Raw genomic sequence first — 24,369 nt, 5'->3', positions numbered from 1 at the left:
CTGGGTGAGCAGGGATAGAATTGCTTCCTCGTAGTGGCCAGGCTGCTGCAGGGCGCTGTGCTGAGAAACCAGAGGCTGGGGTCCATGACCAACTGGCCATTGTAGGCTGAGGGGCTGTAGGCGCATTAGGGACTCCCTTGAAAGACTGAGAAGTCCTCCTCACTCTCCCCAGGCCTCTGGACCCTTTACTGCCCCACTTGGCCCAGTCCTGTCTCGTCATCTGTCCAGGTCCCTCTTGGTCCCCTCTACCTACTGAGCCCTGTGGGGTTCTGTCCAGCCCCTCAGAGTCATCTTTGGAAAGGGAGCCAAGCTGGGAGGACCCGGGCACTCACAGCTTGTTCTAGCATCTCATCAGTTCTCATCCCACCCGTCTGTGCCAGGGCCTGTCGGGGGGCCCTAAGTCCCCCAAGACCCTGCTCCCTGATCTGCAAATCCCAGGTCCATCCCAGGCTCCCGGGCCGGCAGGCGGCTCAGCAGGCTGAGTTAACTCTGCTGTCCGAGGGGAAGATGCCCGGGCAGCAGCTTACCTCCTGTATGCTGGCCACTCACCTGGGCTCCGAGGATGCCACAGGAGTCCCAGGCCAGGGGTGGAGACTGCTTGTGCATGGGAACAGGCCAGAGGCTGCCCTGCTGGTAGGGAAGGGGCAAGTGGGGGTTAGGGCCGCCAGGTCATGCGGGCTCAGAGACAGTCACACAGTTCGTTACTCCTGAACCTCGGCTGCTTCTCGTGTTCTCTGCGCATGGGCGCCCACCCTCCCACAGGCCCATCTCAGGGGTTGGAGCAGCTCTCTCCCCAGCAGGGGCCCCAAGGGCTCCCTGCTGCTTGTGGAACTGATATTAGTGGTTGGGCATCATGTCTGGTCACTGACACACGGGGGAACGATTGTGGCCCCTTCCCTACAGTCCCCCTGGGATGGCTTCTGAAGGACTTTTCATGCAGGGGGCTTTTAAACTGAGCCTTCTCTTCCCAACACCTGCTTATCTTGGTCCTCTTTATCCCCTTGACTTCCACCTGTCTCAGGTGAGACTGTAGACTGTCTGGGCCTCATTTTCTGGCTACAGGTCATATACTCCCTCCTAGAGCAATTGCTGTTTGCTCCTATTCAAGGCTCCAAACATCCATACTGGACAGAGAGGCAGCAGTGGCCTCCTGCCCTCCCCTCCCCCAGGAGCAGAGAACCAGGGCCCAAGCCCTTTCGGGGATTGGCCATGGGCCACCCTGGCAGTCCCAGGTCACAGGAAAGTGTCCAACATCAGCTGGGCTGCAGACGGCACAGACAATGCTGGGCTGTCCCAGCCTCTGGCCACCGCGGAGTAAGGGAGGCTGGGAGACAGCACCAAGAGATCCCTTTATCCCGGGAGCGGGCCAGGCCTGCACAGCCCTGGCCTTGTGCAGGCTGCCAGGGCCTTAGGCCCTCACAGGCCTCCAGACACCTGGTAAGGACATTAGGGTAGGACAAGCTCCAGGGCCCTAGAGGTGAAGTTCACCTACTGAGAAAGGGAGAGGGAGATGCCACTCACCTGGAAGGTTTGCCGAGGCCTGCCGGGCCGTCAGAGAAGTCAGCCCTTCCCTCCACCCCCTCAACCTGGGACACACATAGACCTAACTGCCTATTGACTCTCTATGGAGGCAAGTCCCACTGTGCCTGAGAGGAGACCAGGGGAGGGGTGCACCTGAGAGGCATCACCACCGAGCCTGTCCAAGGGCAACTTTCCCACCAACCAGAACCACTTTGGCGTCTTCACTCTGATCTAAGGACTGGGATGCACCGAACCTGGACTGGCTTCCAGGAGGGCCCTCAGGGCTCCAACATACACGCACACAGGCTGCGGGGCCAGGGCCCTGCCCCGTGAATTATTCACACATGGTTGCCCAAAGTGGCTCTATTTGCTCTCAGAACATACAGTTTGTTTTGGGGTTGGAGTAGGGTTTGGGTACAGTGGGCATCTCAGCTAGAGCTTTGCATACTGAATTAGCATCACATTCTCACTGCCTATGCTTGGCCTTGAGGGTGGAGCCAGGGAGACTGTCAGGCCTGGGAAGACCGGGACCCAGGCAGTCCATATTGGGAGTGTTTCCCCTGGGGCGGATTTGGCCAATGTGTGTTGGGGGAGGGGCTGCAGAACATAGGGCAGTGGCTGGGCTGGGAGGCTGTCCCATAGTACAGATGGGCCAATCAAGGCCTAGAGAAGAAAGAGCTTCGGGGAAGCAGGCAGCACAAGGGCCCCTCTGGGCTCTGCCATTCACACTGGGTGTTGGCCGATGACTTGCCTCTGGGATCCTCTGGTTCCTCCCTGGTGTCTGCTGGGGGTGGTTGTGCCAGTCAGGCATAATGAGTGTGCTCATCCCCAGTGCCCCACCACAGCCCCGCTCAGGCCACCTGCCCCAAGACCCCAGTTCTCATCTGCATCTTGGACACCTCTCTAGGGGCCAAGACCCCAGGGTCACTGCACTGAGAGAAATGATTTCCATTTTAGGGGAGAGTCATGAAAACCTGGGGCTGTTGTACCGTCTAATACGGGAGCCACAGACAGCTGTGTGCAAGTCAGGGTGTACTGTATATGTGAAATGCACACTTAAGTTTTGAAGACCCAGTTTAACACAATATTGAATACTTATTGAAATGATAATATTCTGGATACGTTGGGTTAAGTGGAATAGGTTATTAACATTCATTCTGTCTCTTTCATTTTTTTTTTTATGTGGCTACTAGAAAATTGAAAATTCCATATGTGGCTCGCATTCACATTCTTTCTGTTGGACAGCGCCGCTCTGGACTCTGAGGGCCTCAGGTGTTAATGCGTGCTTAAGGAATGAGTCATAAAAGGTCGGGCAGGAAGGTGGATGTTGTGGAGTGGAGGTGCTGGAGGCGTGAGGAGGCAAGAGTGGAGCCCAGATGGGGAGCAGGGGCCGGGCCAGCCTTTGGAACCACTAGGACAAATGGAGCGGGGCGCTCAGGAGAGACAGCTCTGTGGGTAGTGGGGTCTGAAGGCCAGACCTTGGGGCAGGTGCTCAGTGTGGTTCCCCCATCTAGGATGGTGGGCTCCCAGTGGCACCCAGCTCCTCAGTGTCCCCTGTTTGACCCCAGGGCCCTCCCCTTTCCTTCCGGGAGGAAGAGCAGGGTAGCCTGCCAGGAGCCTGGTGCTCCCGGGAACCATGCATCATGTAAACACGGCCGCCACTGGCCTTTGTCAGAGTAGGCAGAGGCCAGGCCTGACGAGGGGCACACCCCAAATTCAGCACAGAGTCAGTGCCCCCAGACTGCAGCCCAGAGCTACATGGCCGAGGAGGAGGAAGGGCTGGCTCTTCAACATCCAGTGGGGGCTGCCTGGTGTCCTCACCTCCAGAACTCTCCCCTCCCCGCCTCCTCCCAGCTCATTTCTTGTGTGTATGAATTATTGATGTCCCCTCTCCCACCCCCACCCCCCAGCCTGGAAGCAAAGGAGGGAGGTGCTGCCTCCCGCCTCTGCACCTCTGGCCACAGCGGGCGGCCTGCACTGGGCACTGACCGGGCGGGATGGCAGCCCGGGGTCCCAGGGCCGGGGGACCTTCCAGCCCTGGCCCAGCCCTCCTCGGGAGCTGGCGGGGTCGCCCCCTGGGAGAGGGCACCACTGGCTGTGGCCCCAGAGCCCGGTGTGGCCATTGGCGGCTCGCACAGAGCCGGGCTTGTATGGGCTGCGGGGCGCTGGCGCCCACATAAGGGCATTGTTTGCCGAGGTAAAAGGGGTTTTTGTCTCCTCCTGGAGACTGGACAGAGGGAGGAACAATTTCCCCCATTCATTGCTAATTCCCCCATTGGAATAGCAGCACATTGCCCCACGTTACATAGATGGGCACACAGTCCTTCCCTGCCCGCAGGCATTCCCAGCACAGGTGGTGGGCCTGTGTCCTGCCCAGATCGGGAGCAGCCCTTCGCCAGAGCCGGGGAGGCCTGCTTTTGTGGAAGTGGTCCAGAGGGGTGCGTCCCCACCGCTTCCCTTCTGCCCCTTGGTGCACTGTCCCTGTCACTCAGAGAGTCACAGGTTGGGGGCAGTCTTGCCCTGCTGGCATGGTTCTGGGTTCTGGCTTGCTGGCTGTGAGTGGGTGCCCATCCTAGAGGGGCCTCCCAGCACAGCCGCGCAGATAAGGACCTGGTGGAGGCAAGAGGGTCACGTCTAGCTCTGGGTCCTGTGCCTGGAGGCCTGCACCCCCAGAGGCCTGACTCCTGTACTCCGTGTCCTGGGCGCTTGGTGCCTATGGGGCCAGCTGGGTTCTTTCACAGGGTCATAAAGTGTCAGAGCCCAGGAGGGCGTCAGCGGCAACTCCCTAGACTGCAGATAAGAGGAGCCAGGGAGGCGGGCTGTGCCCAAGGTCGGGAGAGAGCGAGGCCCCACACCTGCTCCCCCGGACCCACTCCTTTGGGCATGGGTTTGGGTGCATGATGATGTCTCCCTAAGTCACATTTTTTTGAGATGAAGTTGAGAGGAGGGGTAGGATCGGAACCCAAGTTACCCCAGCCTGGGTTTCTGTCCTTCTTTCCCCAAATAGTGCTGGCAGCTCTCTGGGCTGGGGCTGTGCCAGGTGCTGGGGGAGGGCCCCACAGCCAGCCCTCCTAGGGTTGGGTGGGCCGAGGTGAGGAGAGAGCCCAGCAGGGCTCCATTCCCTCAGGCCCTCTGAGGGGCAGGACCTTGTGTTACTCAGAGACCAAACCACACACACACGTGATGCAAACCTGCCTCCAGCCAGCTTCAGCAGTAAGGAAACCATTGGCTCCTATAACCAGAAAGTCTAGGGCCCCCCTTGGCTTTAGGCATGGATGGATTTAGGGGGGATTTATCTGGGTCAGCTTGGCAGCCCTGCCTTCCGGGTGTGGGCCTCCCACTGAGTGGGCTCAGCCACCCCTGGGGGTGGGGAGAGAGTACACCTTCCCAGTCTCTTCTGCAGAAGCCCCTGGACTGACATTTATGGGTGCGGCTTGGTCACATGCCCATCAGGATCGCTGGGATGGGCTGTGCTGACTGGCCAGGCCAGGCTCACCCTGGAAAACTCGGGGTGCCCTCCCCAGAGGAGGGGGTGTGGTTTCCGGAGAGGCAGGACCGACCTGGGGCAGCTTACAGGGGGGCTGGGCACAGACCATAGACATAACATAATGTGTGGAAAGGTAATAAATACTCTGAAAAAAAAAATGGGTAAAGGGGTCAGCGTGTCACAGTGGGGGCGGGGAGGTCTTACTGAGAAGGTGACCTTTCAGCAAAAGCCCTGGAGGGGAGGGAATGTGGAGTGTCACCAGAAGAGGGAACAGAATGTGCAAAGGCAAGGGCTGGATGGGGTGACGGCAGGGGGTGGGGGCTGCCAGGAAGGCCCAGGAGGCCTGGAGAGTTTGGAGCTTTGAACTCAGTCCTTAGGCTGCTGCTGGATCAGAGCCACTGTCTGGGGCGCTGATGGACAGATATGACCACCCCTCCCTGGGAAGCACCTGTGCCCTGCTGGGGTCAGGAGCTTCAGCCCTCTCCCCTGGCCTTCTCAGTGCTGCCCATGGAGGCTGCTTCCATAGACTGTCTCTTCCAAAAAGCCTGCCCTTCCGCCCTCAGTCCTGCACAGTGTTGACCCTAGTCCCACCCTCGCTGGGGTGAATTCTGCAGAGGGGTGGTCCAGAACTGGGGAGCTGCACTCAGAGGGCTTCCCCAAGGAGGAAGAGGGTGTGGAGGCCGGAGGCATGGATCAAGGGTAGATACTCCCCATGCTCTCTCCAGAGCCCCACATCCTCTAGAACCCTTATGTTTGGTTTCTTTGTCCCAGAGTATGAGCCCCCAGGTCAGTAACCACCCCTATCTTTTCTCCACTGTGTCCTGTCCCCTGGCTGCACAGGCCCCACCCTCAGCAGGTGTTCAAGAAAAGAGGGGACAAAGTCAGGAACAGCTCTTCGCGCGCGTCCTCTCCCCACTTTCTGCCCTCTGTTCCCACCTCAGATTTCGCACCAGGCTGTGCTCCAAGGGGCCCCCCAGGAGCACCCCTGTTTCTGTCTGGAAAAGACCAGCACAGGAAGCAAGTGCGGTATAAAATGAGAAGGTGTGAGGGGCAGGGAACAAGAGTCTTTAAGCACCTTTTCTCCGTACCTAGTATTGTCTGTACCTTATAAATCCTATTTTACTGACATGACACCCATTTTGAAAGAAGGGGAAGTGGTGTCTTCAAGGATACATGCCCTCCCATCCCCTACATTCTGCTTACAGCCCACGGCTTCCCTCGTGGGCACGAGGTGGCCCCAGTTGCAAGCAGGCCAGGCTGAGGGCAGCAGGATTGGGGAGTGAGGCGCTGTGACCCGCTTGTGCCTCTGTTGCAGGCTGTGTGTGTGGCTGGCCTTCCCTAACCCCGGACATGGTGTGGAGGCAGGAGAGGCTTGGCCCGTGGGTAAATGGAATGGGAGCAAATGGAGCTTGTCAACTGGGGCCCGCTGGCCTGCTCAGGGAATTTTGTTTTGTTTTGGGGGGAATTTTTTGTGGTGAAAAATTTTGTAAAACATAAAATTTGCCATTTTAGCCATATTTAAGCATACAATTCAGCAGCATTAAATACGTTGCCAAAGTTGCGCAACGAGCACCATCATTTCCAAAATAGAGTTTTTATTACCCTAAACAGAAACACTGTAACCATTAAACAGTAACTCCCCATTCCACCCTTGCCCAGCCCCTGGTCACCCCGAATGTATTTTCTGTCTCTGTGAATGTGCCTGTTCTGGATATTGCATATATGCAAACTCATTCACTGTTCGTCCTGTTGTATCTGGCTTATTTCACTTAGCATAATGTTTCCAGAGTTCATCCATGTGATAGCATGTATCAGAATTTCATTACTTTTTATGGCTAAATAATATTTCATTGCATAGGCAGACCACATTTTGTTTATTTATCCTGCAAGGTTTTTGAAAATATAAACAATGTTAGTCACCAGTATTCAAAAATCTGGATATTTACATAATGGTGCAGATTTCCAGTTTCTTCTAAAAACTTGGACTGCATAGCCACACAAGGTCTGGGCTCCTGGCCTCATGGGTCCCCTCCACCCAGCAACTTGCCCTACCAGACTGGGGTGGCTTCTGCTTAGTAGGAGGGGTGCACCACCATTGGAGTCAGTGGCCATGGCTCCTTGGCTGGGCAGCCCAGGTGCACAGCCCTAGGTGAGGGTGTTGGCAGCCCAAGACTCTGGGCCAGCACCCTGGGTTCACGAGCTGGAAGGGCCCTGGAAGCGCATGCGCATCCTCACAGCACCTAAGCCTCCTTCATGCTCATGCCTGGAGACACATAGGGCAAGAAGGTCCATCCTCCCTGGAGAAAATCTGGTCAGGAGGCAGGTGGTTGGGGCCCATGCGCCATGTGGCACTGCAAGGAGCCGTGGCCTGCCACCCACACTGAGCGCAGCAACAGCTGGCTCCCTCTGTGCCAGGTGTGAGGTGACCCTCCTAGCACCCCCTCCTTCCAGAGGAGGAAGACAAGGCCCTCTGAGGTCAAGTAAGTGGCCTTTTGAGGGTGGTGCCAGGGTGTGAAGTCATACCTGCATAGTGGGCTGTGGGCACCAGCCAGTGCTCATAGGAGCTCGGTTGGCCAGGATGGGTGTCAGTCCTTGCCCTTCAGTTCCAGCTCTCCAGCAAAGCCTCCTGGGCCCTGGGTGTCAGGGCTTCTCCGGCAACAGGTCTGGCCCTGGTGGGAGGTGGGCAGCTCTCAGGACCAACCCTGAGCCAGTGAAGGAGGCATGAAGTATCCCTCGGAAGGTCAGGCATCAGGCTGGTGTCAGGGCTGTGAGTACGTCCTCCCAGGGACAGCAGAGGAAGGAAGCCCGCTCTGAGAAGGTTGAGCCAGGCCTTGAAGGTGGAGTGAAATTTCCTGAGCTGGAAGCAACATGGGAAGCAGACAGCAGAGCCCAAGCAGAGGCCTGGAGATGTGAGGTTCAGCAGTGGCCAGTATGTGGGATCTGGGCTGGGGGAGGCTGCAGAGGACCAAGGGCCCAAAACACACCCGGCCAGAGTGCAGACTCTTCTGGGGCAGGCTGTGGGGAACATGGTAATGGTGTTGAGGCTGGTGCTGGGAAAGCCTGAGGGGGAGACAGGTGACCAGGGGAGCTGGGTTGCTGAAGAGGGAGGAGCCAAGAAGGCTGGATGGGGTTGGGGGGGTGAGTGTGGTTTGGCAAGGTAGTTGCCCATTCACTTTACGTGTGTTTCAGTAGTGTGCATCTGTCCCCACAGGAGGGCTGGCATCTTGGTTGTAGTCACTACTTTCTCAGCCTGGGACAGGGCCAGCACGCAGTAGGTGCTCAGGAACGACTGCTGGGTAATTTGTTCATTCCACAAATGTCTAGATTGGTCGCTGGAGATACTGCCAGAAGGAAACCAGACCCGCCTGTGTGCCGCCGGCCTGGGGATTCTGGGGTGTAGCTGGGTGCGGGGTATGGATGGGAATCTGTGGGGCGGCTTTGAGTAGAGTCTGGAGCTGCCCTGCAGGAGATTGGAGAGAGCAGTGGCTGCCCAGAGGAAGAGGAAAAGCAGGGGCAGCCTGGCCCAGGGGACCTGCGGCAGCCAAGGGGGAGGGGTACCACTGTGTTGAGGCCTTTCCCATCCCCCTCTGCCCAGGGCCCTGGCTGTTTGATGGGCAGCCCGGCCCCGCCCCTGGGCAACCAGGAGGCCAGCGATTGGTTGGGGCGCTAGAGCCGCTCGGTCGCCATGGGGACGCCCCGGAGGAGCGCGTGCCCAGTGCCCAGCACCAGGGACTAAATCTTCATAATCTGCCGGCTGGGAGGGTGGGGGTGGGGTCGTGCACGACCCTGGCTGGGGGAAGGGGTGGCCTGGGATGCGGTCAGGGCTCACTGTGACCGCCCCTCCCCCACCGGCCCTGGTTGCAGGTGCAGAACAGCTCTGGCACCTGGGCGCGACCAGGAACCACGCGATGTTCACCTGATTGTGATCCCGGGAGCTTGAGTGTAGCTTCAGCTTCTGCCTTCTTACCTGATCAAGCAGGAGTCTTGGGCAGGGTCGTGGAAAGGGGCCTGGAATTTATCTGAAATCTGTAGCCCGGTGGTTAAAGTTTGTCCTGCTGGATCTCCCAGGCAATGCTGTGCTCTCTGCAGCAGGGGGCGCCCTCCACAGAGCTTTGTTAGGCTGTCATCTCTAGAAAGCACAGATGGCCCACTGAGGTGCAGGGGCTGCAGACCCCAGACCCTGCAGCCCCGGCTCTGGGTGTCCAGTGCCACATGGCCACGCACAGAGGGCAGATCTGTGTCAGCACCGGCTGCCAGGATTGGCCTGGGCCTCCTTGCTGGAGGGAGTGACTAACTGGGCTGAAGGTGTCACAGTGGAGCCATCCCTCCCTCCTCAGGCAGAGGATGGAGAAATTCCAGGGCCTGCTGTGGAGAGGGGGTCCTATGGGGAGAAGGTGTGAAGGGGCAAGGCAGCGGTGAGCCGGAGGAAGAGGGGGGTGCTGGTCAGGCCCCATGCAGCCCCTGGCGTGTTGGAGGACCTCTGGCAGGCAGCAGGCGGCTCAGACTTAGGGCCACAGCCACTTGCTCTCAGGCCATTGAAGCAGGGTGTGGCATTTATGGGCGTGGAGCACAGGAGACCACCACATCCTGTACGTCCCATGGCTGCTCCACTCCTGATGGCCCCGGTTTCTGGCAGAGGGACCCTGCCCCCACCTCAGTCTGGGGCAAGGAGAGCCTCTTGGTGCCTCGTGGGGACAGCAGCGTTCACCTCCTGCCCAGGGATGTTCTTGAGGACAGCACGGGGCAAGTACTCCCTGCAGCTGCCGTGGCCACAGTACCTGGGGGTCCTAGAGGACAGTGGATGCTGGGATGGGGCCTCATACCCAGACCTTTCATTCCAGACGACTCCTCCTCCGAGAGCGGCAGCGGCAATGGCTCCTCCACCCTGAACCCGTCCACCTCCAGCAGCACACAGGGTGACCCCGCCTTCCCCGAGATGAATGGCAACGGCGCCGTGGCTCCCATGGACTTCACTGCCACCGCTGAGGATCAGCCCATCAACCTGTGTGACAAGCTCCCGCAGGGCTCGGCACTCGGCACACCCTCCTACCCCTCAGATGGCTGCGGCGCCGATGGACTGCGGAGCCGCGTCAAGTATGGGGTGAAGACCACCCCCGAGGTGTGTGGGGCTGCGGGCCACAGGCCCACCTGAGCTGTGAGCCTCTGCTGCTCCCGTACATGTCAGGGTTGTGCGAGGTTGAAATGATATCGCGTGTACCTGGAGTTGTGACACTAAGTCAGAGCGGTGGCCCTAGCTGGTATGCTGTCATTTTCTTGGGGAGGCTCTGGGAGACCAGTCAGTCAGTCAGTGTGTGACCTCGAGCGAGGCCCTCACTTCTCTGAGCCCACGTCCCCATCTGTGAAGTGGGATTATGGCCCTGCCGTGGCGGAGGTGGTGGGTGATGTGCGGCCTGGTCCTTCCACCTCCAGAGCAGTCTGCTCTGAAGGACAACAGCAAGTGGCTACATCCAGCACAGAAGTCTGGGCCTCATGTTTCCTGGCTACTCTGCACGCCTGCCCCATTTTACAGATGGTACAAGAAAAGGGTGAGGCCTTTGAGGCCCGTGGGATCTGGATGTGCAAAACTCAATAGACCAAGCTGATGGGGGTGAGGGTGGGTGGGCAGATACCACACCATTTGGCACTCGGGCCACTTCCCCCTCTGGCTTCTGCAAGCCGCCTCTTGGCCTCTAAGGCTTCCTGCAGGTGCAGAGCAGCACCTGGCACAGCAGCTTTCCTGGCCAGTTTTCTCCTGCTGGGGCTGGGGGCCAGAGATGCCTTCTCAGAGCCCTACTCTCCTGGGCTCCAGCCATGGACCCCTGCCCAGGTTTCTTGCCCTCCCAGGGCCTGTTTTCTCTTCTGCAGAAGGGGTGGGGTGGGTGCCAGTGCTGGCCTCCAATGGCATGTCTCATGGGAAGCTTCTACACAAATGACAGGTGTGTGATTGTTACTGTGTGTCTGAGCCCAGGCTGCAGGGCAGGTACTGGCCAGTGCACTGTGTTCCCTCTTTGACCGAGTCCGTGGTGCAGGCATAGCTGCTGCCACAGTAAAGAGCTGGAGAGGGTGGGTTTGCCACTGTGGCGTCAGGCTACCCGCGTGGACCAAGAAGTGAGATGGAAGCCTGAGTGCCACCGGCAGCTCGGCTGTCCCCTCTGACACCGGCAGAGGGTTGGCGGGGAGTGCCTGGGAAGGGGACTTGTCCAAGGCGTCTGTGTCTGACACAGCCCAGTGGGAGGCCAGAGGACCTGGGTGTCCCTGCCTTCTCAGAGTCAGTGTGGATCAAGAGATGGGCATGAGGCCAGGGGACCTGGAAGAGTCAACCCCGGTGGGTGTGATTACATGGAAGCTGGTGGTGGTGGTGACTGCGGGAACAGGCGCCAGGCAGTGTCCATCTTCATGTCTTTGTTCATCAGCAAGAGCTGTGTATTACTGTCTGGACCCCTATGTGGCCACCCATAGGGTCTGCCTTGCGGTTCTTTGTTTCCTGGGCCTGACTGTCTGCTGGCTGCCCACCTCCTTGAGGGCAGAGACCGTGTATCCAGGATGCTGCTGGCCAGGGTCCCACCGAGTGAAGTCAGGACTCGCCAAAGCTGTCAGTTTTCTAAAAGGCAAATGACAGTGGTCCTCAGCCTTCCCAGAGCACATGTGGCAGGCAGGAGACAGGGTGGAAACTGAGCCACGGAGGGTGAGAAAGATGAAGAAAGCAGGGAAGAGACGAGGGAAGTGCATTTCAAGGAGAGATTGGGCAAGGGGCTAGTTCCAGGAGGGTCTAATGGGGTGGGTCACTTCTCTGCTATAGGACAGGGGGACTGCCCGGCAGGCTGGGCCAGGTTCGCTCTCCTCCCGTCTACATACACACTCTGCATCTAGTGACTTCGGGGGGGTGGCGGCAGACGGGAGAAGCCCACTCCGGGAGCTGCGGGGATGCACTCTGCCTGATGGCCCTGTCTCCCTGGCTGGTTCTCTCCCAGCCCATCTGTTACTTGTCCCCAACAGACAGCACACTCGCTGCTTTCGTGACAGCTCAGTTGTCAACTCAGAGTTGCAGCCCCTTGGGGACCAGGGAGGAAAACCCTGAAGCCAGAACAGATCTTGGCAGCCAGGAGAGGCTGCCTGGTGGTGGGAACTCTTTCTGTATCTGCCTTTCCCTCGCACGATGAGGCAATTCCTGGTGTGGGCGCCACCCCCTCCCCAGAGTTCCTCTGGGGCGCCAGGCCTCTGCTTGCACTATCACAGACAGCCCTTCCTACCCCCCACCCAGGGTCGGGTGCTCTCCCCAAGTCACAGGTGCAGGTAGGGAAGTGACTTGCTCAGGGCCTCACACCCCTGGCTCATGTGGCAGCTGGGTATGCTCGCCATCCCGGTCCCTACACTGCCCATGGCCCATCTGAGAGCCTGATCTGACCCTCCACCCCTCGCCCTCTCTCAGTCCCCACCGTACAGCTCGGGGAGCTACGACTCCATCAAAACCGAAGTCAGTGGCTGCCCTGAGGACCTGACAGTGGGCCGGGCCCCCACCGCAGATGACGATGATGATGACCACGACGACCATGAGGACAATGACAAAATGAATGACTCTGAAGGCATGGACCCAGAGCGCCTTAAGGCCTTCAACGTGAGCACCAGCAAGGGATGGGGACGGGATGGGGACAGGCTGGGGGCCACAGCCCGGCCAGCCTGCCCACAGCCTGTGTCTCCTGCAGATGTTCGTGCGTCTCTTCGTGGACGAGAACCTGGACCGCATGGTGCCCATCTCCAAGCAGCCCAAGGAGAAGATCCAGGCCATCATCGAGTCGTGCAGCCGGCAGTTCCCTGAGTTCCAGGAGCGAGCCCGCAAGCGCATCCGCACGTACCTCAAATCCTGCCGGCGCATGAAGAAGAATGGCATGGAGATGGTAGGCCCCCCAACCCTGGCCAGCTGGCCCACCAGCCCCGGGGCCCTCGGGTGTCCTCCCAGCCGGATGCTTTACCCACAGCCTTCCCACTACCCCTGGAAGCAGGCATTGCGGTCCCTGGTTCACAGAGGAGGGAACTGAGGCCCAGAAAGATCACACAGCTCTGCAGATAACAGCACCAAGCCCCAACCCCAGCCCTGCCACGCCCACCACTAGGGCAGGGTCTCTGCGCACCCCAACACTGGCTACATCCTCGTTCTGCCTGCAGACCAGACCCACACCACCCCACCTGACCTCGGCCATGGCAGAAAACATCCTGGCAGCTGCCTGTGAGAGCGAGACAAGAAAAGCAGCCAAAAGGATGCGCCTGGAGATCTACCAGTCCTCTCAGGTGCCTGCTCACTGCCAGCCCCTGCCGGCCCGCTCCCAGGCCAGCGGGGGTGGGAGGGGGTCCCCAGACTTTCCGCAGGGCAGGTAGCATGGGCCCCTGGTGCAGAGGGAACGGGAAGGACCGTCCTCAGACAGTGATGGAGCTACCTCGGGGAAGTGCTGGGAGGCAGGTGTGGAAGTCAGAGGAGCCTGGACACAAAGGCCCTGCAGACCTAGGATGGGAGTCTGGACTTCACCCCGAGCCCTGAGGTTTCCAGCAGGGCAGGAACAGATGAAATCTGCCCTAAGGAGAGATGAGCTCATGGGAGGCTGCGGGGAGGTCTTGGGTAAGGCAACCAGGGGGACAGGCAGAGTCCCACAGGGCACAACACTGGGTCCCAGCAGATCTGGGGCCATAGCCTCCATCCACCCCCCATCCAGGGACAGGGGTCAGGGCTTACTGCCTCTGTGGTTCCACAACGCCTCCCTCCTGTCTGCAGGACGAGCCCATAGCCCTGGACAAGCAGCACTCCCGGGACTCCGCAGCCATCACCCACTCCACCTACTCACTGCCAGCCTCCTCCTACTCCCAGGACCCTGTCTATGTCAACGGTGGCCTCAACTACAGTTACCGCAGTTATGGGGCCTTGGGCAGCAACCTGCAGCCCCCTTCCTCCCTCCAAACAGGAAATCACAGTAACGGTGAGTGTGGGAGACCCAGGCTCTGGCTCCCTGACCAACACCTGGCTGTGTCTGCACCACAGCTTTGGGAAAGGGGCAGGGCAGGTAGGGCAGCAGAGGCTGGGGACAGTGACCCCTCTGCAGCATAAGGACCCACCCTATCTCATCATCTTGTCTTAGCCGGTCCTTAGATTGGAAGGCAAGGAAAACTAGCTGGTTAAAACAAACAGCCTATCACTCCTTCCTTGCTTCTTAGGAGGCTGGCTGGGCCTCTCCCTAGTCCCCTCTGCCCCCAACCCCAGGGCCACCACAAGCAGAGTCCCGGCCAAGGCCCTGCTGTTTACCTAAGTTGAACCTCTTCACAACCCCATCTTACCACAATGACCAAGTCTCTCACTGGCCCAGGTCCACAGAGTTGGTGGCAGAGCCAGGATCTGGCGCTGGGCAGCCTGCCAAGGGACTCTGGGCACCTCCATTTCCAGGTCACACCTCATGACCTCACGTGTGAGATGAAGGTTCTTTCACTTGGGTGCAGGGCCTCAGCCCTGCCCCTCCCTGCGCTGTGGGGCCCCATCTAGGTCACCTGGGGTGATGGTTAGCCATCTGTCCCCCTACTCTACCCCCATGAGCTGGTGATTACCCAGGTTCTCCCTGTGACTCTGATGCAGACAGGACACAAACCAATATTGGAGAAAAGGCCCCGAAAGATACAATCCTCCCCATGGAGTTAGGTGCTGCCCTGAGTGGGGCCTCAGGCCCTTTCATACAGAGGCTGGGGTGGTAGGTGTGGCAGGGTTAGAGTGGCTTCCGCTGGTGGAGAGCAGCCCGATGGCCTCAGGGAGCCATAGGGGACGGATAGGGGTGACACCAGGGTCTCTTGGGTCAGGCATTTGGATTTTGTTCTGTGGGCAGTGGGAGACACAGGTAGGTTTTAAGCCAAGTAGGCTGTGAATTGTGCTGTCTGTCCTTGTGGTGAGTTTTAATGGACAGGACAAGAGGCAGAAGCAGGAGCAGGGTGAGGGGGGTCATGCAGAGGCAAGAGGAAGAGCTGAGGGTGACAGCAAGTTGCTGCTTGAGGAGTAGATTAGAGGAAGGTGCTGCCTTCAGGCCAGGAATCCTGGTTCTAGGTCTTGGCTGAACACGCCTGAGAATTCCTCTCAGTCCCTTGTCCTTGGCTGCAGGAGACCCCTCACCATTCCTGGGCAGCGAGGGAGAGGGCCATTCCCTCCCCATGGCGGAAAGCCCAGGCACCCTCCACTCACCTTGCCCCCACCACCAGGAAGGATGTGCGGGTCCCTGGAAGATTCCTGCCTGGGCTTAACTTCTCATCCTTCCTAATGCCTCTTAACCTAAAATAAGAGGCTGCCTGGCCCTAATCCCTGAGGCTGAGGCCAGAGTGGCCAGCTGCAGTGAGGGGTGGAATGGCTGCCCCAGGCGGGCTGCATCCCCCCAGGAAGAAGCACTGTCTAGACAGCCCTGCTGAGTGGGGACCTGGTCAGAGTGCGTCTGGAGACAGGTGCCAGGGCAGGGAAGTGAGAGTCCTGGGTTGTGCACCAGGCATGTCCTTCCCAGGAGGTGGGAGATGGTGATAAGCCCCACCTGGTGCCACGCAGCAGGGCCTGTCTCGGGTGCAGCTGTCGGGGCTGCACCAGCCTCTCGAGGGCGCTGGGTCTGCTGCCCTCCCCGCCCTCTTCACACTTGCCTGAGAGGCTGCAAGGAAGGCCACTGGCTGTGCTCTTGTGCCTCAGTCTTCTGGTTCCTTTGAGGTGGGTAGTGAGATCACAGAGGCAGAGATCTGCTCCTGACCTCCTTGCCTGGGGCAGTGAGTGTCCTGGGAGCACTGGGTTTGACTCCAGCAGTGGGAAGAACACCACAGGTGGTCCCAGTCCCACTGCCCTCGCAGCAGCAGCCCTTGGCTGGGCGGCCATATTTGTGGCTTAGAGCTCCTCATGGGTGGGTTCGGAAACGCACATCTGCCCAGAAAGACTCGGGCTCTGCCTGTCTTGCCTGGGGTGCTGGGCAGTCTGTGCCCGCTTCTGCCCCTTTAGCAACCACTCGGCCACCTGGGCGTCTGCCTATAACTGTAGCCCCGGGGGAGAGACAGGGATACCTCTGAGCACAGAATTGGAGCAGACAAGGCTTGGGAGTGGACAGAGGAAAGAGAGGAAGCCCAGGGCCAGCTCATGCCAACTAGAGCAGGCAGCTCCAGCCTTGCTCTGCCATCCCAGGCAGTGTGCGGAGGGGACCAGGAGCGAGCAGAGGCACCCCTGCTCCCAGCCTATCCCAGCAGCCACCAGCATGGGAGTCGGCCACCTGCATGGCTGCTGTTTCCAGCAATTCGTAGCCCTAGTCCTTCCTCCTGCGTTTCATTTGAACAGACTTCCCTTGACTGGGCCTCCTGCTTGACATCCACATTCTCTGGTTAGAGAGGAAATAACCCCATGTAACAAACTACCCCATCTTAGACTCTAACTTCCTTCCCCATTTGGGGGGCTGCACCAGCTTCTTTTTTAGCAGTGGTCAAATTTCCACCATTTCTCCCAAGATGTTGCTTCCGGTCTGGATGTCTTCAGCAACAGGAGTTTGTGCCTGGGAGTGGCAGAGTCGGGCTCGCCTGGCCCCAAGGCCATGGCCCACCCCATGGAGCTGTTCAGGAAAGGCAGAGAGGAGCCAGCCTGGGGGCCCCAGCACACACCCCGAGAATGGTTCAGTAAGACTTCAGCTCCCTCTTTGCTGCTACAGTTCAAGCACAAAGGGGAGGTGATTTCTCTAGACAGCACCTCTGGGTCCTGTCCTAATCTGTCTGCCCCCCGTACACCCACCCCACTCTCTCCCAGCAGCATTAACCTTCCACCTCACTTGGACACTTCCCGAGTCAGGGGGATTCGAGGTGCCATAGCCCATTAGGAAGAGCTTAGCACTCCCCTCGCCTTCCTCCACCTGCCCCTCTAGTCCCTCTCCTGTGAGAGGTGGTTGGTCTGGCTGCTTCAGCCCCTGCCTCTGTCCCATAGCCAACCAAGCAGGGCAGCTGGCCTCTTTCTTGCTCTTCCCCAGTGGGTGAGAAGCTCCTTCCTTGTCTCAGCATCCACAGGTGCTGCTTTTCCTGGCCTTCTGTGTTTCCACTTGGGACCCCGGGGCCTTCCACACACCCGTCCCTCTTGGGGGCATCGAGTCATCACCTACTGGCGGCATCTTAAACACCATCTCCCATGGCAGCCGGCTCGTGGGGGTGGAGTAGCACACGTAGGAGTGCCGCCCCCCCGGGCCCACCCACAGCCTCTCTCACCTGGTTTGCACACACCATCAGTTTCCCTTCAGTGCTCTGCTCACTACATTGAGGAGAGTCAGGGAGTTCCTTTGTCTCAAGGCCCCCTCCTCACCTGGAGACCAAAGCGAGGGAGGCCTGACGGTTCTCAGAAAGCATCTGAGGTGTGATGAGTGCCAGGGAGCTGGGGTCAGAGTCCTTCTCCCCCTGAGGCCAAAGATTGGCCCCTCGTTGCTCCTCACCCTGCCCGCAGAGTAGTGTGAGCACATGTGCAGCGTGATCTCAGGCAGACATCTTCACCTCCAGGCCTCAGCTGCTGCCACCTGTCACAAATGACAATAACGTCCCCTTCCTTGCAGGATAACTCTGAGGGTTAATGGAGAACCCCACACCTCATCTGCTGGTACCAGGCCCCCTTCTAGGCACTAGGGGTACAACAGTTAGGGCTTCAGGCCCCCAGGATAACGTGAAGGGTGCCACTTGAGGTGTCCGCTCCCCTCCTCACCCTCCCTCTCCCTCTCCGCAGGGCCCACAGACCTCAGCATGAAAGGCGGGGCCTCCACCACCTCCACCACGCCCACGCCCACGCCCTCCAGCAACAGCACCAGCCGGACCATGCCCACCGCCCAGCTCAGCCCCACGGAGATCAGTGCTGTGCGGCAGCTCATCGCCGGCTACCGGGAGTCTGCTGCCTTTCTGCTGCGCTCGGCAGATGAACTGGAAAACCTCATTTTACAGCAGAACTGACCCCGCGGCACCTGGAGTGCACTACACTAGGGAAGGAGGCCCTCCCAGCCCCGGACCGGCTTCCCGCCTCACCAGTTGGTACCTTTTGTGTTTTGAAAGAGGTGGATCCAGAAGAGCTGTTTCTAGCCACACTCCAAGCGCCTGAGACTCTGGGCACAAGGACACTTTTTTTTGGAATCTCACCACACGGGTGCTCTGACCTGCTTGGAAGAGGCCAACGGGGCAGCTTTGGAAGGGCTGGGGCTCCCCCAACAAGGCGCTGGGGCCGCAGCTCTATTTAGAATCATCTTCGTGGACCCTGATGTTAGAATCCCACCCCCAGATAATTACCTTTCAAGTCTTAGGTGAGCAGAATTGCATATTTATTGAGAAAAACAAAGTGGACCCTTTCTTCCTCTCCCCTTAGTAATTTATTTTTCTGAAAATGGATTCTTTTGTGTTTGTACAGATTGCCAGTCTGTGTCTGTCTGATCAGAAGGATGTGTCCCTGTGACCTAACATTCCATATCACTACACTGGCACGGGCTGTGGGCCAGCAGGGCGGGGGGCTGTGGGGGGCATCGGGCTGGCTGTCCCTCTGAATGTCCAGCACCGCCAGGCAGGAGGGCCTCACCCACACCCGCTGCAGAGCAAAGACAAACAAACGGCTCCCCCACCCCCATTCCAGACCCCCCAGTCACATGGTCACCTGTATTCTACCTCACACTCCAGCGTGGGCTTTCTCCAGGATGTGTCCTGAGCCTGTTCTGAGCGGCTGTCTCCCAGCTTCCTCACACTGTGTGTCTCCTGGGAGGTAAGTCCAGGTGGGAGGCCAGGAGCTGGAGCCCAGAGAGGACCTTGGCCCTCGTGAGCAGCAGCTTGCCCTCCTCTGGCCTCGGCGTTTGACAGGACAGAGTGCTGGGAGACAGCAGCCGGTCAGCAGGGCCCTCGCCCTCACCTTGTCCCCAGGGAGCCAGGTCCGGGCCCCTCGGACACCTACCGGGAAGGGCCCATTTCTTCCAGGGTGAGCCCTGGCTGTCAGGCAACCATGGAACAGGAATGGCAGCTATGAGCTCCCAGTGGACTGCAGCTCCCGGTCTCCTCCCACTGTGGTTGGAGTAAAGGGATCATTAGCAGAAGTGGAGAAGCCACTTGGGTTCTCCTAGGACCAGCCCTTCTGAAGGGACCAATCCTGGAAGAAACCCATAAACCCTGGAGTGTGAAAAAGGGCAAAAAGAAAAGGCTGGCCTGGTTTCCTTCCTCCCCAGTAGGCACTTCCTCTTGCTCAGTGCAATACCTACCAGTGCTGCTAAAACCAGGGACTTGCCCAGACCTCACAAGGCCCACGGGGCCTCTCCATGCAACACTCCGTAGCCATGACAGCAGCTCTCTGCTGCCCGCCCCTGCCCAGAGCTGGCAGACGCCCTCTGTTGCCTGTCCTCCCTCAGAGCAGAGAGGTCCCAGGGGAGCCAGGTGGCCCTTAGCTTGAGAGCCACTTGACCGCAAAGCAGGCATCTCTTCCCAAACCAGCTTTTCTGCAGCCAGCTGCCTCCTGGCACTGAGGCAGACCACCCTCAGGAGGGGCGGGGAGGGGGCGGCCTCCGGGGTGGATGCCTCACCACCTCGGATCCAGAAGCTCTGAAGGGTGGGGTGCCCCGCCCCCTGCTTGCTTCCAGGCCCTAGAGGTTGAGAGTGGTCTTTTCTCTCTCAAGTGGCCTCCAGCACCCCACCCAGCCACACCACCTCTGCCTTCCATCTGACCAGTCCCCAGGCCTCCAGCTGGGGCCAGGACCCCAAGACTCACCCTTAGCACAGCACAAGCTCCAATGCCCAAGGCCTCTCCCCACCCCCGCCGTCCACATGTCCGGCCCCCACCTGCTCAGTACTACTCCCAGACGTTTGAATTTGTGTAAATATTTATTTTTGTGTGTGAACAATACTACAAAGTAATCAGTAGATCTTTTGCAAAGTGTTACCCCAGGCAATTTGTGAAAATCTTAATGTTGAAAACTGGCAGAGACAATCGCCGCCTTAGAATTCTCGATACCAACTGCTTAACAAGTCATTTCTCCTCCTGGAGGCAGTACCCAGGCCAGGCACAAACGGTTCGCTTTTCTAACAGACAGGAGTAAGAAAGACTGGGGAAGGGGGTTCCTGCCACCCAGCCCCCACAAGGGATTAGACCTGAAGATCAGTATAAGCTACAGTTTGAAGTCGCGTTTTTCTGAGTCAAGCTTGTCCTAACTGACCACCTTCAGCCAGCCTTAGCACCGCAGTAAGGGTGTAGGTTCGGTGTGTTTCCAAGAGAAGGGAAGTGAATGCTAGTGGTGAAGGTCCACGGGGGCTCCCAGAGCCTCTCCAGGATGGTGGATCCCATCCCGTCAGCCCCGCCTCTTGGGCAGGGGGCTCCTTCCTAGTGAAGCTGCACGTGAAGCCCTGGTGGTGGCAGAATCAGGAGCAAGTCACGGTGTGGAAACAGGATTCCATTAGCTAGTTTGGTCAGGGAACTTGTTCAGTTTTGCTTTTGTTTTAAGAGATGCAGCTTCAACCCCATCCCTCTCCTCCTGACTTGGAGAGCACCAAAGAGCTGGTTCTGCTGAACCTAGCTCGCTGCCGTCCCGCTCGCCCCAGGGACTGCCTTCTCCCAAAGGGAGTGTCCAGAGCCCTGCCCCACAGCCATTTAAAGTTTTTATGGAGGGCCTCAGGGCACAAATTAATCATGTGGGATCCTAGGTTTAAAAGGTAATGCAAGAGAAGAGTACAATTCCCAAGTCTTCGCAGGGGGTGAACCCCACGAGGAGGGTTGGAACAGAGGAGAAATGGGAACCTGGTCTTAGTGGTGGATCATCTGGTAGACCAGTAAGGGTGAACCCATCTGAGATTCATCTTACCGTCGCCACTCAGACAGACAGTTTATACCCAAGGACAGTGTGGAGGGGGAGGAAGGCAGGCAGGGGGCTAGAAGGGTTTTAGAGGATTACCAACAGGTGGAACCCAGCCATCCCTATTCCCAAGGGCCACTTACGACTCCAGGGGTGGTTATAGGATTAACTACCAGTTCATTTTCAAAATGCTGCTTTGAACTCAGAGGGTTGATACTTTTAATTTGTAATTTTTTGTAAAACTTTTTACAAGATAGTAAAGTATTTCACCAGAATACCAGTTTCAATCCGTCCATGGTCTGATTTTTATATAATTTAGTGGTGCTTTAGAAACTTTGTTTTTGTTGTTTATGAGCTAAACAGCTCAGTCCTTTTTCGCCTGTATCTACCTAAGACCAATGTGAACCTTTGTATTTTTGCTCCTAATTTTGGACTCAGTGAAAGTGTACTGTTTACATGTACAGACGCCCCGGTCCCTGTGTGTCCTGCAAGACTCGCCCTTGAGGAGGAAGGTGCACCTCACTAAGCTCATCTGCTTAGCAAAGCCACAAAACCAAACCTCTCACTTTTTACCTGTTTCCACCTAAAAACAAAAACAAAAAACCTACATCACACTGAACTCAGATTTGCTGAAAAACACTTTGATAAGCTCAGAAAAATCTTCTGCATGCAGCAGATGGCCCACACGCCTCTGTCACGTGGTCCATTTGGGAGCAAGGCTCAGAACGGAGACTTCCTGTGGGCCGCTAGTGGGTAACTGCGTGGACTCGTGAAAAGTGAAAGCAGGACTTGGCTGTAGAGCTGGGGCTGGAGAGAGCTCTTCCCCAGTAGCCTGGGAGTGGGAAGGTCACATTGACTCATGGGACCTTCAGGGTCCAGCCACCTAGAATTTAAGGACAACCCAAGAGGTTGCCAATCCTCTGGCATAATTTAAGACACGTTTGGGAAGAGCGCAAATCCCCTAACCTGAGATGAGACTTTAAGACTTTCCAGGGCCCCCTGGAGGCAGCTTGTTCATGAGGCATCACTTCTGGGGAGGGGCAGGGGGCTCCAGACAGTAAGCATGTGGCACTTAAGGCAAACAGGATGGCAGCAACTTTTAAAGGTGACTCTTTATTACTTAATCAATGGCTTCACCTCTAAATTATATTTTTACAGATATGCACCTATGCAACTTAACGTGGCTCTTCTAAGCAGGTGAGGACTTCCTCCTCAATGCTCCATAAAAATTATTTGTGTTCTATATAGTGAGTTTTTCCAGTAAATGTGGCTTAATATTTTAATTCTTAGAATGTGTCTTCTTTATGTGATGCAACTAAATTCTGTTCTGTTTGTGGAATGACTAGCACAGGCCAACTCCCTCTCCCCTCACTTAACAAAAAGACCAATGAGCTGTTAATCGAGCTGTTATCTCCATGGTATTACTTGCTAAATGCACTGATTTCATAAGTATGTGGAATCCTTTTTCTTTTGAATCTGTATATCATATATAAGACTGAATCTACTTAATAAACACTGAATAACAAACTGAATGCTTTATTTCCACTGTGTCCTCAACAGCAACACTGCCAGCTAGTTCTGTTCCCTCCAAATCTAGTTTGGCACTGAAACACCATTCTACTGGTAGATTCCACCCTTTCCTAGCCAAGAAGCTAGCACACTAGAAGATCCTTGGTGAATTTTCTTGAACAAATAACCTTGTCAATTTTTTGGCACCTCATCCATCTTTAAGGGAAGGAAAGGAATCTTCACAGGTAACCTACTGGGTCCCAGCACAGGCACATGGCGCACTGAAATCTCACTGTCATTTTTCCAGAGGGATGCTCTTGGCCCCGCTTATGGATGAGGAATAGGGACACACTGGATGCACGCCTCGCCTGGAATCAGTCAGTGACCAAGCAAGGTTTTAAATGCAGCTGTTTCCCTGCAAACCGCCTTCTTTCCACTCCCATCACCCCAGGGCACAGTTGAAATAAAACTCAGGTAGCAGTCCCTAAGAGCCAGCTGGGAAAACTGAGGAAACACCCCCCTCAGACCTGAACCTACAGGACTTGACACTCCATTCGACCCAAAGCCCGGGACCCCACCTAGAAGGAAACAAAAAAAAAAGGGCTGCTTCCCCCTCCCCTACAAAGACGTTTACTTGTGTGCAGACTTTTTTTCATCTTACTTGTCATTTAGGTTAAACTTTAAGGAAAACTTGCAGGAATATGACTGGGGACAAACCTGATGGTCATGAGTTTAAAAATAATTCTGTGAGTTAAAAGCATAAATGTAACTTACTGTTAAAGTTGCATGTCTGTGTGTATTCATACACACTCTATATGGCAGTTGTTTTTTAAAACTTTTTATAATGGCAGAAGAATCTTTTTCTTTTAAGTTAAGTTCTGTGCAATAACCAACTACATAAATGGATAAAACAAGAGGGGCCAACAGTTTGAAGCTGCTGCACCCAGGGAGTGTACTCTGGGGCTACAGTTCGTAAGGACAGAAGCAGGTACAGTCAAAGTAGAAGACAGCAACTTGGTACGTCATCTCCTCATGCACAGGTGGGGACCCAGGGCAGCAAATCCTCAGTAATGCCATGATAACACCTGTCTCGCCAAAACTACCACTGCTGAGAACCACCAAGGGGCCACGAAGCCCCGCCACCTGGGACAACACAGCCAGACCCCCGACCCACCGCTTGCAGACCGCGCTGGCTGACCGACTGGGAAAGCACTTACCTCCAGACGAGCGCTGCAGCCACCGGAGCACTGCGATCCGAGAAGACATTCCTCTGGACAGAGAACTGCTGCTTGGTCCCAGGCTGGTTTCTTCACACGGGGCTCCAGACCACTGGTGTTAAGCGTACAGGACAACGTCAAATGGGAAAGCCCCCACAGAACAGTGAACTAACTCAATGACCCAACAGGTGAACCTCATTTTACTCCATGAGGGGAAGCGGAGAATGACCCTGTAACTGCAGTTTTAAAGTAATTTAAATGCACCAGGGAAGCTCAGTTACAGGAAACATCCTTTGCAAAGCCACCTTTCCCCTCTTTGATTGATCTCTTGTCTAAACCAGTCAGGGGGTTCTTCAGTGAGGGGCCCCAGCTGCCTAAGGAGCTAGTAAACCCTCTGAAATAACACACACAACCTTGGGTGTATGTGCGTTCCGGTGTTGGGGAAAGGGTCCAGGGCTCCCATTGTGCTTTCAGAGGACCCCGTGTTCCCAGAAAGGTTAAGAACCACTGTACCAACAGCCGTCTTTTTGTTACTCTATTTTCCTTAACAGAGCTTTCGTTGACATTTGGTTGTTAGATATTTATTCCAGGCTTTCAAATTGATGTACAAAGACAAGAGGAAGCATGGGACACTGTCACTGGTTCCAAGCATTAACCTCCAGGGTCACAGAGCCCACCCTCTCCACCACTTTAAATGCCCCACCACACACACCCAAGGTAAACATGGCCCGTGCCATCCCCTCTCAGGGCACAGGGCAGGCAGCTTTGGTTCCCAAGGCCCGTGGGCTGCTGTTGAGTGAGCGTGCGCGCGCACGCG

The 24,369-nt window shown here is 56.9% G+C and overlaps 1 protein-coding gene across 4 annotated transcripts in view; it reads left to right on the top strand.

Annotated features, from left to right (window-relative positions):
- Positions 1–22,358, top strand: part of NOL4L (nucleolar protein 4 like) — a 121,787-nt gene extending 99,429 nt beyond the window's left edge. For all 4 annotated transcript variants that reach the window (XM_032462098.1, XM_032462099.1, XM_014554674.2 and 1 more), the window contains 6 exons: positions 9,850–10,127; positions 12,438–12,623; positions 12,712–12,903; positions 13,172–13,294; positions 13,773–13,974; positions 17,745–22,358. In XM_032462098.1, the coding sequence (XP_032317989.1) occupies positions 9,850–10,127; positions 12,438–12,623; positions 12,712–12,903; positions 13,172–13,294; positions 13,773–13,974; positions 17,745–17,965 (1,202 nt within the window). In that variant the 3' untranslated portion in view covers positions 17,966–22,358. The remainder of the gene's footprint in view (positions 1–9,849; positions 10,128–12,437; positions 12,624–12,711; positions 12,904–13,171; positions 13,295–13,772; positions 13,975–17,744) is intronic.
- The last annotated feature ends 2,011 nt before the right edge of the window (positions 22,359–24,369 follow it).

Source organism: Camelus ferus, chromosome 19 (assembly GCF_009834535.1).
Source record: "Camelus ferus isolate YT-003-E chromosome 19, BCGSAC_Cfer_1.0, whole genome shotgun sequence".
In the NCBI taxonomy this organism is placed as follows: domain Eukaryota; kingdom Metazoa; phylum Chordata; class Mammalia; order Artiodactyla; family Camelidae; genus Camelus; species Camelus ferus.
The sequence above is the reverse complement of the archived record's forward strand: the minus strand, read 5'-3'. Positions and strand labels throughout refer to the sequence as shown.